This window comes from Ixodes scapularis, unplaced genomic scaffold (genome assembly GCF_016920785.2).
Source record: "Ixodes scapularis isolate PalLabHiFi unplaced genomic scaffold, ASM1692078v2 PGA_scaffold8__174_contigs__length_109621045, whole genome shotgun sequence".
Lineage (NCBI taxonomy): Eukaryota > Metazoa > Arthropoda > Arachnida > Ixodida > Ixodidae > Ixodes > Ixodes scapularis.
This window is the reverse complement of record NW_024609883.1, coordinates 70,055,009-70,069,766: the sequence shown is the minus strand read 5'-3', so window position 1 is coordinate 70,069,766 and position 14,758 is coordinate 70,055,009. Positions and strand designations below refer to the sequence as shown.

At 42.2% G+C, this 14,758-nt stretch overlaps 1 protein-coding gene across 3 annotated transcripts in view; it reads left to right on the top strand.

Moving 5' to 3' along the window:
* The first annotated feature begins 702 nt into the window (after nucleotides 1-702).
* LOC115320083 (thiopurine S-methyltransferase) overlaps nucleotides 703-14,758 on the top strand; it is a 140,717-nt gene continuing 126,661 nt past the window's right edge. For 2 of the 3 annotated variants that reach the window (XR_006076743.1, XM_040212350.3), the window contains exons 1-3: nucleotides 3,248-3,329; nucleotides 9,594-9,703; nucleotides 9,910-10,002. Coding sequence is in view for 2 of the 3 variants with exons in the window: in XM_040212350.3 (XP_040068284.1) it covers nucleotides 9,603-9,703; nucleotides 9,910-10,002 (194 nt within the window). In the remaining variant the exon portion in view is untranslated. Of the gene's footprint in view, nucleotides 888-3,247; nucleotides 3,330-9,593; nucleotides 9,704-9,909; nucleotides 10,003-14,758 lie in introns of those variants that run through there. The other variant, XM_042286864.1, reaches the window with a different exon arrangement.

Below are 14,758 nucleotides of genomic sequence, written 5' to 3'. Positions count from 1 at the left end.
ATCAGATGAGCCACTTGTTTTGCTGTTTCGAAATGTTCCCATTAAAGTCCCCGACAATGATTATTGGTGTGGCTTGATTCATTGACAGTGAGGAGAAGTGCGCTCGCGTGGAGCACTTGATGTGATATTTGGGTTTATTCGGTGTAATGTAGACCGTGAAAATTAAGATTATAACGCTAGTTTTCACGGAACACACATCCCCGCAGTCGACTTGGTCATTGTGGAGTTCATACGGCTGGACACAAGCTTCACCGGTTGCGTAGATTGCAACGCCTGCCGCACGGTTGTCGCCTCGCTTTGCACACACCATTCCGGTGTGGCTAGTCAGTTGGCATAACGAGTCACTGGAGGGCTTCGAATGACGTCGACCCTTTCCAGAGCAGCTGCAACCGTAATGTGTACCGGGAAACGCATGCTCAAACCCATCATCCAGTTTGGATGCTTTTCTTTCTTTTCTTTATTGAAACAAATATTGCGCTCTATGCTGTATAACCTTGGAGTTTTTGTTGACGACACAAAAGAAATCATGGCGGGGTAGAGGTATACAACTTCGCTGTAAAACGTAAGGATCACAAAATGAAATTAAACAAATGTTTGTTTTGCTGTCTTCGTTTCCGAAGCGCGGCTTCTGATTACCCTTTTTTTTTTTTTTAACGCAGATGACGTCGTGTATTTTTTTATTTCTTAACAACTTGGAGCTGTGGAATTATTTTTAACAACCATTTCGAACCGGTAACCAAAACGTTGTTTCAAAATCTTCACTAAACCGGAAACTAACCGGTACAAAATGAAAAGCCACTGAACCAGAACCCGAACCGAAGAGCAAGAATGACGGGTTCCACTCCCTGCTTTTTGTTCAGGAACCTACACTCACAAAATTGATTATGGTAAATGCATCACCTGAAGATATATTTGTAAAAAGCTTAATTGTACCCCGCTCTTTGGCTTACTTTATATCAATATTTTCATGCCAGAATAGCGCTCGGGAACGCACTGCATAGGCTCAATAAATAAATATTGGGCCATTTTTTTTTTACTTTTTGTTTAACCATTAAAAAAAGATTTGGGGCACCAAACTAGCGTCTTTATGGTGAATTCCAATGGTAGATCAGGATCGGCTTCCAAAGTCTGCGAGGGAGGGGAAAAACCGCTCCGTGTTTCCCGCTCCAAATCGGCGAGCGGAAAATGGAGTTTCAATTTCGGAGCGATCCGCCGGAGACGGTCTGTGGTTCAAAATGGCCGCTGCTCCACCTTGCCTCTGCTTGAACTTGACGCGCTGACTGAAATATCGGACGACCGATCTATACCGTTGCTCTCCACCAGCAAAAGAAATACCCGACACAGGTCCAGCACCGGGCCATGGGGTCCATGCAAATCACAGATAGAAAGTAATTGATCCTCGTTCACCTCCCCGGAATGGCAGGCACGCAGTGATTACCAGCTGTCTAACTCTCATCGCTGGTAAGACATTAATAAACACGCAGAGGTAGCGAATCATTACTTACACGGTCGTTGCCTAGTCTTGCTTTATTGCACAAGAAGACACCGGCGGCGTGCAGTGAGCAATGGTAAACAACCAGTTGCGGCAAAACGAACACGCCTAACCTCGCGTCTGCTTCCTTCTTTGGATTTTCTGTTGTGCTCTTTCCCGTTCTTCCTCTCGCGATCGCAGAAATCCGCGCTTACCATTTGCCACTCTCCAGTCCCGCCCCTGCGCCCCCTGAATCATGCTAGGTAGCAGAATACGAGACCCGATGCACACACCCCACGCACTGCCCCTCACAGCGTCACCACCCGGTAACACCACTCACGTAAACAACAGACCGATCGGACCAAACCGGTCATGCCCGGCCCGCGACCTGCGTGCGCAGTGACGCGCTGCCGACGACTTCCGGGGTATTCCCCGAAGTTGACGGAGCGGTGGCGGCGCAGTCGGAGGCGCTCCACGGAGCTTGCGCTGTCACAAACCTAATAGCGGAAGGTGACCCACTTGAGCCAGATGAGCGAGTGGAATATACGCTCAAAAAACGCGTGTTGCGCCACTAGAGGAGGAGCTGGCGTTCGACAGTGAGACGCATTCAGCAGCCGCGGCGCGCCTTCGCGTGCGAAGCTGTTGCGGTGGAAGCGCGCACGTATGGAACTTTGGTTCTTTGAGCCGGCACGTTGAGGGTGAGTTGCACGAGGGCTGGGACCAACGAGCTAGACGGACTTAGAGCGTTAAACTGGTATCCCGTTCACCAGGCGAAAGTGACCCGCCCACCCCTTCCCCCCCCCCCCCCCCTTGGCTGCCGCCATGTTGCACAATTTTGACCACTAGACACGTCACCGTACCAAATCCTGAGCATTTTACGCAATACTGAGCCGAGATTTGTGTTGCGATCGCCGTAAAAAAACATTATAAACTATATTCTTTCAATACTGTTAGCCCCAGAGATCAGTGTCTAGCTCCGATAAAAACCCGAAATACAGCACCGCGGCTGACGGCATCTCGCGGAGCCATTGCAAAGCTGCGCGAGTTTTGCCGTAAAACAATGAGGCAGAGGGGCTTAGTGCGATAAACTGGCAGCTGAATGTGACTTGCACCTGGCCGCCACCATGTTGCACATTTTTGACCCCTTGACATGTGACCTAATAGTTTTACGTCTAGATTTTAACAAAGTACCGCGCACAGATAATTGTTTATTGATCGTTTGTTTTAAGTACAAAATGGGCTTTGATTGACGAAAGAAAAGTCAATGCACAGTACCAAAACGTTTTCTTTTTTCTTTTTTTATATAGGAAATACTTCGTACGGCTGCCGTTGGCGCGGCAGCTTATGCAACCGCAATCTTTACCGCGAAACGGATGCGGGGAGCGCTACGTGCTTCGCATCGTTCGCACGCGCCTTAAAATCTAATATGTGGTTCTGAAATTTATTTTGTGGTTTTCTCATTGAAACAAGTGTCAAAATCACATCATACATGATAAGGGGGGGGCGCGCGATGGCTTTCTGTCAACTATTCACTCGACTACTGCTCTGTCACGAACAAGAAAAAAAAGGGACCAACGAGTGATATAAAGATTCGCTGTAAAAGAAAGTGAAGGATACATGAATGGAAAGTAAAAGCGAGGAGGGGGGAGGGGGGGGGGTGAGGGCGGAAAGGGAGGGGGGGGGGGTGAGGGCGGAAGCCGGCAGGAAGGGTGGAGGGAGCGCAGGTGGTGTGGGACTCCAGGAAGGTAGAAGTTTGACTGCATGAACACATCACAGTCTGTGCAGCTCCTCGTTCAAACCCACTGGAACTGTTCTGGTTGCGAGGCAGGAAGCAGCTGGCTCGTGTAGCCAATCCAGGGTAGGCGCTTTCCCTTAACTAATGGAAATTATTTGAACAGACTTGTGCAGTAGTCATTACAGGTGATAAAAGTGCCTGTAATGAATTACTTTTAGGAGTAATTTTGTAATAAGCTGGGTACATTTATTAATGACATGCGTAAGATTAATCTGATAACTTTTTTGAGTAATGGAAACACCTGCTGACAGTTATTGGGTAGTCAACACGAGATGAATCTTACTACGTTTTGATGTAGCTTTGTAATCATCTTATTTATTTTATTTGGTAGTAATTTTAAGACTAATCTACTTTTTTAAAGAAATGTTGTGACCACATACTTATTTTTGGGGAAATTCTGTAATCACTTGGTTTCTTTTGTGATTAATTTTGTGATCACCCGATTACTTTTATTAGGTAGTAATAAGAATATTGTGATGACTTTTTTGAGTAGTTCTGTAATCATCTGATTACTTATATTAGGTAGTAATCATAAGTGAAGTCTCCTTCCTTTGATAGTAATACAATTATTCGTGACTGCCGTTACTATTTTACATCCCCCACCCTCGGTTTCTGAGTTTGACTACGGCTTCTAAATCTTGCAAACAGGAAAAAAATAACACGAATGTTACGGAGCTGCACAAAAGAAGGTAGACTGTCTGAACAGTTCACATTGCGGTTTGTTACGTTTCCAGCTGAAACAGAAGGCTGAGTTCTATACAAAAGCATCTAAGTGCAAAGTTGGATGAATTTGTAGTATCTGCGTCTTTATTAATCCCTGAAACATTTCATCTCTTCCTCTTAAAACAACAGCTAAACCCGATTTAAGGCAACTCTAGAATCTAGTATCACCAAGATAACTGAAACCAAATATATTGTCAAGTTAAGATGCGACAAAAAAGAAACGTGTTCGCTTCGTCACATTCAAAATAAATGGTTGGCATCTATCATGAATGCATCGTTTTCAATATGCAATGTTTGAAATTGTTTCTATGTAAAGTTCCATAGGGGCCACGCACAAGCGATGGCGAATGTTCCTTTGAACAACGAAGCTGTACCCTATTTTCTTCATTTAGCTACTGTACACGCATTTGTACGTCACAAGTTACAATACAAGTAACTGATTGCTTGTGATCAATTACAATTTATTCTAACTTTTTGATGCTTGAATTACTTTTTTCTGTGGTAGCGTTAACTGTAATTCAATTACTGTTTTTCTGTAATCAATTACAAGTAATCAATTGTATGTTTCCGAAAGAGCTAAAATTATTTAGTAGTGATGTTTAAATTACTTCTCTGGTGAAATAATTGATTACTGTAACCAGTTACATTTTTAAATAAATAATTGTAATTGTAATCGGTTACTTTTTTCTAGAACGCGTACGAGACTACCTGTAATCTAGATGGAACTAACAAAACATCGCTTTCGTGACCATTGTGACTTATCTCTTGCACCTAAGTCCAACAAAAGAAGCTGTTCACCTGCCTCCTCCCCTTGCAAATGGCGCCTTTTGTTTCCTCAAGTTCCTTACCAAGGAATACTCGTACCAAGGCTCCGTCATTAGGATGGTTTACTTAAAGTGGTTGATTAAGTTTATGATCCGATGATTCTAACTCAATAATGAACCGTGCAAAAACTGACAGAAAATAATAATAATAATAATAATGCCTTTATTTTTCATCCGGGCGATGTGGGAGGTTGGGGAAAAAAAGCTGAATGAATCCGCTTGACGAGCTCCCTCCTCCCCAGAAATTATACAATGTAGAAAATAAAAATGAAGCAGCCAGTACAGCACATCGCGCAGAAACACTTTGTATAAATCATAACAACAAGCTTTTTTTTTTTTTTATGAGATTCTCTTTAAACATTTCACAACCATAACATTGCGATACTCACAACTTCACACTCGTGTTAGAAAAGAAAAACTTCAGATCTTTTTTTGATGTAGATTCTAGTTGTATGTCGCAATTATTACAGAAATTAAGCAATTCTGGGAGTTTGCGTTGCATCATTTGTTCTCCATAACTCGTTTTACACGCATAAATGTTCCATATGTCGATGCTACGTGTGAGATATGTGATTGTTTTTTTTACATAAACAAGCTAACTGAGTAAGAAAATTCATGTTGTTTTTTGCTTCCTGTTTATAGGTTATACTTAAACGAAATGCATACATATTATGAATGTTCATTATGCCATATTTTTCAAAAAGCGGTGCAGAAGGGTGATCATACGGAACGTTATCGATATTTCTTAGCATTTTCTTCTGCAGTAAATAAACCTTCTGCAAATTTTGGAGGGTCGTGTTTCCCCATACTAGATGACAATAATTTATATGCGAATAAAATGATGTGTTATGTACGAGAAGTTTCACTCTAGTAGGTAAAATTTGGCGATGAATATAAGTTAAACCTATGATACTCGATAATTTTGATACGACGTAATTTGTATGTTCTTCCCAAGTCATGCGTTCCGTAAAAACTACTCCAAGGGTTTTGAAGGCGCTGACTAATTCTATTTTTGAATCAAACAAATTAATATCTTCATAAACGCGTATATTTTTGTTTTTTTGGGCGAAATAGGACAGCTTTAGTTTTACTTGTATTTATTTTTAGCCCGTTACTCAGAGTCCATCTTTCCAATTTTACAAGGGTAGCATTTGCTCGGGAAATTAGTTCAGAGGGACTTTTTTCGGAAAACAACAATGTAGTATCATCTGCAAAAATAACAAATTTTGCGACGTTATCGATGTTTACTATATCGTTCAAGTATATGTTAAATAAAAACGGACCCAGGATACTCCCTTGCGGTACACCTGATAAAATTGGTTTTATATCGGAGGAGTGACCATCAAGTTGTACAAATTGCTTTCGACTCCCTAGATACGATGTTAACAGCGCTAAACCGTTTCCACGAAAACCATAAATTTCCAGCTTTTTTAATAGTAAATCATGATTCAAATAATCGAAGGCTTTTGTAAAATCGACAAAAATTGCAAGTGATAATGTTTTGTTTTCAAAACAATTTAGGATGAATTCTTTTTGTTCTAAAAGGGCGAGTTCTGTTGACCGATGTTTTCTGAACCCGAATTGCGCGTCATTCAGTATAGAATGCTTATCGCAGAAATTAGACATTCTAGATAAAATAATCTTTTCTGGTCCCTTCGAAAAAACAGGCAATATTGATATAGGCCGATAGTTCCCCATATCGTTTTTGTTCCCTTTTTATACAAGACGGTCACTCTTGCTATTTGCATTTTTTTAGGAAATACGCCTTCAAGTAGGCAAAGGTTAAAAATATAAGCTAGATATGGCGATATTAAATCTAAAACATACTTTACGAGCTTAATTTTGATACCATCTGCATCGCAGCTTCCACTGTTATTTAATCCTAGAAATACAGATGTCACTTCAGTTTCTATTACAGGGCTTAGGAAAAAAGACTTATTATTTGGTCCTGACATATAATTTAAAGCATCACTGTCAAAATTGCCTCTATCGAGGTTGACAAAGAAGTTATTAAATTCATTAGCTAAGCAGCTTCCCCTCAATTCTTGATTGTTCAGACAAATTTTCGCGATTGGTTTTGGTTTACACGAGCGATTCAGTACTGTGTTCAATTTTCTCCACGTTGCATCCGCCTTATTTGCGCACTTGGAGAAAATGTCGCCAAAATAGTTTGCGTTTGCACTTCTAATCTCTTTTGTTAGCTTGTTGCGATATTGTTTGAACGTTTTGAGGAAATCACGATCACGCGTTTTCAAGAACTTTTCATATAATCTATATTTCACTTGAATTTTGTCCAGCAACTCTGGGGTGATCCAAGGTTTCCGGATTTTTTTTGACAACCGGAGAAGCCTATAGGGAAAGCATTCACTATACAGTTTTTGAAACTTAGCTAAAAATATCTTATAGGCACGATCTGCGTCTGTTTCTTGAAATATGTCACTCCAACCAAGGGAGAGCACTTTTTGCCTGAAGGTGTTTAAGTTGTTCAATGAAATACCTTGAAAATATACTGACTCAGCTCCTTTCCCGTTCAACGTGTTTTTTCTTAAACAAAAATAGATACCATGGTGGTCGCTTATGTCTGTACTTATTACTCCTGCCAAAAAATGAGACGTGTGTAGGTTAGTTATAAACAAATCAAGTAATGTAGAACATGTAGGAGTAATTCGGGTAGGTGAGGGGATCACGTTCACACATCCAAATTGTTGTAAAAGCTGTTCCAGGTTTCTTTTCGCAGGGGTGTCTGCAAGCATGTTAATATTAAAATCGCCGCCCATAATCAAGTTGTATTTATTTTCATTTGCAAAACTCAAAATTGACTCAAGAAAATCAAAAAAGGTTTGAAGTTTCCCTTGTGGAGGCCGATACGCAACGGCTACCACATTTCGATTTATGCGCAAAGACAGAATTTCATAATCTTGGTTTACACACGAGTAATTAGACAGTATTTCGCATGAAAAATTCTGTTTTACCATCAAAGACACACCACCGCCCCGACCGGAGGTTCGATTTAGAACAAAATTGTTGTATAACGGTAGATTAAACATATGATTATCTTCGACATACTAAGTCTCGGTTAACATAATCACGTCGAACGACAACTTGAATTCACTAAAAAGCCCTTCAAGCTCGGTTATCTTGTTTTTCACGGATTGTGTATTTATGTGAAAGAATTTTAATGATTCAGCATATTCTCTTCCACATACACTCTCAAAATCTGATGGCACAATGTAAACCGGAGTTGCCATGATCGGGGTTTAACTAATATACTGACAGGTGTCAGCAGAATTTACACAATCTCATCCAGGTCACTTTCACTTCGCACAATGATGGCTCTTTCTCCGTCTTTCTGTCGAATGTATATCCTTCCATTCTTGTGCCAGACATATTTGTAATCATGATTTCGAGCCCAGTCCTTGGTTGCCGTGAGTAGAACTTTGTTTCGCTTTGTTAAATTTTCCAGAATAAAGCAATAAATCTTCAACCTGTTCAGTTCACTTTTCTTTGCAAGAAATGCATCTTTCACTGATTGCCTTGCAAAACGAACAATGATACCCGGCACCTTATCTCTGGCTGCAGGCAGCCTGTGTATCGAAACAACGTCAGTCACGCTAAGTTCCGGAACATTTATTTTTGAGGCCACGTCATTGACCTTCGAGAGAAGATCTTCATTTTCAGATACGGGAATTCCATGAAACTCGAGATTTAATTTTCTGCTCTGCCATTCAAGCTCATTAACGTCCTGCATAAGCTGGTGGGCCCCACCGGATTGTTCTCGCCTTTCAAGAGCATCAACTCTTTTTTTTTTATTTGGCTTATCTCCTTGTCCTGATGACGCACGTGGACGAAAAGTTCGTCGTATTGGTTCGACATTAATTGTACAGATTGCTCAATACCTTCTACAGTGTTCTTGAGCGTCAGTAGCTTTTCTAGTTTTTCGTTGATACCTACAAGTATGCTTGCAACGTTATCATCTGACTCTTTCTTCGATCTACCACTCTGGCTACCCCTTGCCTTCACTGCCCTGCATGTCGGACAGTTCCACGCCTTCCTCCATGACTCTCCTTTCGTCTTGAAAGTAGATTCCGCGACTCCTGAGCAATCGCCAAAATGGTAGAAGTAGTCACACGCCCCACAAGACAAGGCTTTCCCATCGCTACAATTGTTGTTACACCGTGGGCAAACATCACTTTCATTACCGCTCGTGCTTAAACAAGTCGCATACAAATAAACATGGGCATAAACACAAGTGAAGGCAGCAGCAGCAGCGTTGTAAAATCAAGAGTGGTTACTAATGGTGTTAAAAACTAACCTGCAAGTTTGCGGTTGAAATGTTTAGCCTGCGTCGACACGCTGCTGCCGCTGCCAAATGGTCCGGCGATGTCGTGCCTGTCCTCTTGTAGTAAATGGGCGTCGCTGGTATCGGTGACGATTTCGGCACGTGCTTATGACGAGGGCTGTTGCTGCTTGCGGCCGATTTCCTTGCTGGTGACAATTGGCAGCGTTCCCGATCGTACGTCTTTCCAGTTGAAATCTCCCCGTCAGCGCCTGCAAGTTTGCGGTTGAAATGTTTAGCCTGCGTCGACACGCTGCTGCCGCTGCCAAAAACAATTCCCTTTTAAAGTCTAAAGTAATAAAAAAAAGTAACGGTTACTTTTTTTCAAATAACAGGTAATTACTTTATTTCAAGTAATGAAGTAATTTAATTGAATTCTGCTTCACGTAGCTCTAACCCCCCAACGACTAATTTTATTCTCCAATTGTTTTTGTTTTTTTCTAGAACGCTAGCATGGCGGGGACGGAAGGCGAGTTCGGCATGAAGCAGTTCGAGTACTGGACCAACCGTTGGAACAACGGGGACACGCCGTGGCAACGTGACGGAGTCTATCCGTAAGAGCGCAGAAAACAAGACGATGACGTTGTGTGAACAGTGTAGAACTACAATCATTCCGAAGAGGGACCTAAAACTACGCGTTAAAACAGGAGTCTTATCCTGCCACGAAACATCACTTGCTGGCTGGCTGGCGTGCATACCAGCTTTTAGCCGTGTCATCCAGAACAGAATCGTAACATTCGTTGTCTCTCGTTTCACGCAGACTTCTAGAGAAGAACCAGGACGTCATTTTGGCGGAAAAACAGGATGCCCAGGTCTACGTCCCGATGTGTGGAAAGGCGGCCGATTTGAAATGGTAAGGGCGATTATGGTATCATTTTCTGCAGCAGTCGAAGCCGTTTCCTCAGGGAGATGAGCTCATACGGCGGGCACAGAAAAAAACCGTGCCTCAACCATGTTCGAAGCTCGTTTGCCTCATACGTATGAATGCTTGGGAGGCGCCTGAAAACAGTTTTTTTTATGACTGAGGGGACGTTCATGCGAGGAAGAAACACGCCTCAAACACTGTATGCAGGCTGTCTTTGTATAAAATGTACCGTTGGGGTTGCGGATTTAAGCCGGAATCCCACTGTTTATACATCCTACAGAAGACAGTCTGTCAACACGAGTCGCCGCAATGTCTGTGGTTCCAATGAAGCATGCCAAGTTTGCTCTTTGAACTCGTTGCCATACGGCATTCGAAGCACGGCTCTGGTGATGAGTTGCGTTCCAATATTTTTGCAGACTGTATTTTCTGCATACTTGTACATAACTAGTCACAAGAAACTGATTATTATTTTACTTTATTGTGACTTTTTAACGCTTCAATTACTTTTCTTTGTTGACGTAACATTCACGTTAATTCAATTACTTCTTTTTGTCTCTTATCAATTACGAGTAATCAATTATACGTTTACGAAAGAGATAAAATACGCTTACGGAAGAGCTAAAATGATAGAGTTGAGTTTTTGTACGTAAACAATCGCTTGTCTGCCCGTGCGTCACTCGTCTATGTTTATTCCTAAACAACAACAACCAAAACAAAATTATAGTGCCTCGTTTCCTGTGTACGGGTTGTTACGGTCTGGGTTTGCCGTGGCATAGACGACTGTGCTCTGCACTCACGTTATCTAACTACGGCAACGACCCCCTCCCCCCCCCCCCCTTTACCCCCCTCCCCTTTCATTCTATTTCAGAAGAGTTCACCAGCGCGTGCTTGTATAGAACGTACTAGGAACACAAGGTTACCTTACTGACAATTCTTTAGTTGATTAATGTTTCTACTAGTCCAGCATGTGGCTGTTTACTCATCCTTCTATCTCTCTGTCTCTCTCTCTCTTTTTATGTTTATATTACTGAAGGAAATAACGAATTATGTTAGCAGTATCTTATTTGGTTCTCATTGCGCACGCGAAGAAGGGCACGTGCTCTTTCTGGAGTTATAAAATAGGAAACCTTCACTAGACTTCGGTAGAGTGTAATGATTTCGGAAAAACGACGCGTCATGAATGAAAAATACCTAGACTCGCTTTGACCTCAACACAATGTAACCACTTTCAACCTATGTATGCATGTTTAATTTCGTAATAAAAAAAAGGTTTACAAAGTAACGTGAAAAGTAATCAATTACTTTCCGGCAATTTTTCAATTACTTTTGTGATGCAGCAATTCATTATTTTAATTAGTTACATTTCTTAATTACTTGCATTGTAATCGGTTACTTTTTTCAGAGACACGTACAAGGCTGGTTTTGTACGGTGTATAAGCAGTGTGACCCCGGCTTTAACACTGCTTATACACCATACAAAAGACACTCTGCAGAAATAAGTCACCGAAATATCCGTAGTTCGAATGCCGCGTGCCAAGTTTTCTTTGTAAACTGATTGCCATACGGCATTCGAAACACGGATCTCGCGGTGTCTCGCATTCGAATCTGTATGCAGACGGTTTTTCTATGATGGATACGCAGTGTGACCCGGGCTATAGGATTTCCTTAGGCCCCCACAGACAGGCAGTTGCAGGCGGCCGCGCTTCGAAAGCTGTAGCCTGGCGTCTGTGAATAAAAATGCATGCTTTGTTTGGGCGTCAGTCTGGCAACTTTGGACACCCCTTAGCGAGACTTTACTATCAGCACGTTATTAAATTACTTCATTTACGAAACTGGCCATAGACGCTGCTTTGCCGAACAGTATACTCCCTCTCCCCCCACGGCCCGCCTCCCATCGTTCGAAGGCGCCACATTTTTAAGCGGATGGCTGCTACGGTAACTGCAATATATATTGTGAAATACGTGTGATTCAAAGCGCAGCGTCTAGATGGCGTTTAACCGTACTCTATAGAAGACGCAGTTTTGAATTGAAAATCTAGATGGTGCGAATTCGAACGAAGGGACACGGACTCAATGGAGTTAGGAGGAGGGAGGGTGTGGGGTGCCTTCCTCCGCGGGAGTTCCACAACTGAGGTCATTTTCTAACGTTGACTATCAGACGATCTGCAAACGCAAGAGGCAACATGGCGATATTCAGTTGGCGTACTTGCGAATGTTTATGGGCAATACATCAGATAAAACAAAAACTGCACCCCCTCCCAACCCGGGATTTGGACATTTCGGTGTAAGGCGTTTTACTGCAGTCTTTTCGCTGCAAGAACTTTTGGGTGTTAACATTTCAACGTAAGGACGTTTCGACGCAGGGACTTTTCAGTGCACGGAAGTTTCGGTGTAAGTATGAGTATAAGTAAGTATATGTTTTTCCAAATTTCAAGAAGCACGACGTAAAAATAGCATAGATACCAACGGGTTGCATTTGGGGAGGAAGACAAGAAGTCCGAAATGCGTCGGCTTTGCGAGGCAGCGAACACTTATCATACCTCTTATATCATCATATGCTTGTTGTGTATTATTCCATCGCTCTACAGGGTGCCGTGAGTTTCCTCATAATAAATTTCACTTGGGATAATCGGTATTTACGTTAAACGTAAATACCCAATATCCCAAATAACACGCCCTGATTTTTTTTTTTTTTTCAAAAGTGGAGCGCCTTATTTTATTGCAACAGCGTGTTGCAAGAGTTGCAGTATCTCTATTAAGCCTAACTGAAACATTTAATTAATTTTCATATTTTTGAAGTGGTGTATTAAAACCCGAAATGTAAATGGAAACGTTTTACAGCTCCTTGAGAAACAGCCGAACTAGCTGTCTGCAAGGTGAAACATTCCGCGTGCAATTTTTGTACTGACCAGTGAAAACAAACGTAAAACATCACGGAATATCCCGTGATAACACGCCTGCCCCATCATAAACTCAATTTGAATTGTCACAAGCCATCTTTATAGGCCGAAAAAGAAAAAAAAAAAAAAACACGCAAGGCGTATGCACCACGGTTTATTTCTTTCGCAAGCAAATGCCCTTATGTTTTGAATACCGGGTGTTTCAGTGAAAGTGTTAATAAATTGCTAACGACAGAGTCATTAAGAAAAAGAAGAATATATATATATATATATATATATATATAATCAAAGCCTTTACAACGTTGCTTTGTAAAGGCTTTGATTAGGCAGTTGCGTGCAGTTATATCACATTTCGGAAATCATACCTATATACAGTGCAAAATTCGTCGGTGAATATCTCCAAGCCGGTTGCTTCTTTTTGCCTTTCGTAAATGTTTTTTTAGCTTTGCATGGGTGTAGCCTTCAAAATATTAATTGGAACATGGACCTAAAAGTCGCAAAATAAAAATTCAATTCAAACATGTTAATTAATAAAATAGCAGATGTTTATATTGTTTTGCTCTTTCTGGCGTCTCACGCGGCTGGAAGTTCGTTTCTAAAAGTTTTTTTTTCCCAACGAAACTAATATAAGTCGGCATTTGATTTGATTGCAAATGCTGTGCACTCGCACATTCCTACAATATTCTTCAATGAGCTGCGAGTGATTAACTGCTTTTCTTCATCGTGCGAGGTTATTCATCAGAGCGGAAATGGGCCCCACAAGAGGCGCCAAACTGGGTATGAGTCTGCAAAAATGACTTGCGTATTAAATTTTGGCTGGAGTTTATTTACTTCTATGTCACCTCCTAATCAGGCATAGAACTGCCAAAGCTTTACCTTCAAAAATGACTATTAGTGTTGTTTTTTTCCTCGCTGGATTAGCAGGCCAGGAGGGGTTTATTTTCAAAGTGCTGGAAGAAACAGCAGAAAGACGGCACCGACATCTTCCAGCTACTACTTCTGCTTCTGCTGTTGCTATTGGGGAGGATCGAGGGGGCATTGTCAAGCAGTTTTGCACTGCTTTTTTCCCTCCTCCTTCTCTTCTTGTTTGAAGAAGAATAAAGAAACTTGAAACTTTTAGAGCGCACCTCTTAGGCGCCCGTTTCGGGGTTGAGCGGCGTCGCCGTCGGCGTAACCGCGCGTTTCATTATGGTACGTTTTCCTTAATGACGTCACATGACGTCACGTGTGATATTACGAGGGTCACGAGGGTCACGAGTGACGTCGCCTGGGCATACCTTCCCCTCTCCTCCTCCTCCTCAAGAGCTGCGCTTTACTTCGACATTACAGAGATTTTAAACGTCTTTCATTTTTTTGCAGACCATTTATGCCACGGGTGCACAAGCTGCAGCTCTCGCGCCGCATGCGCCTTATGCGTGTTAAATGTTTGCTCGCGGCTCCTTAAAAAAAACTCACATGCCCCCCCCCCCCCCCCGCCTCTCCTTCCGCACCTTCCTCCAGGTTACACGAGCACTTCCCCAAAAAGAAAAAAGGAACGCGTTTTAAATTGAAAGAGAGGATGCGGTTTGCTAGTTTTGTGCTACCGATACTTTACGTACAGTTGGACTGCTTTTGACTCGGGCAGGCTGCAGATCTGTAATAGTTCAAGTTTAATTTTTTGCTTTAGAAAAACTTTTGAACCCCCTCCCCCCCTCCCCTTCCCGTTCTGCCTTTTGTTTTTCATGCGGCTCTTGGAAGTTTAGTGATTTTGTATGCGGCTCTTAGGCCGAGTCAGCCCGGTCCCCCCCCCCCCCCCCCCCCCATTTATGAGGAAAGCGGGCGTTTCCCTCTCACTGAGGGTCAGA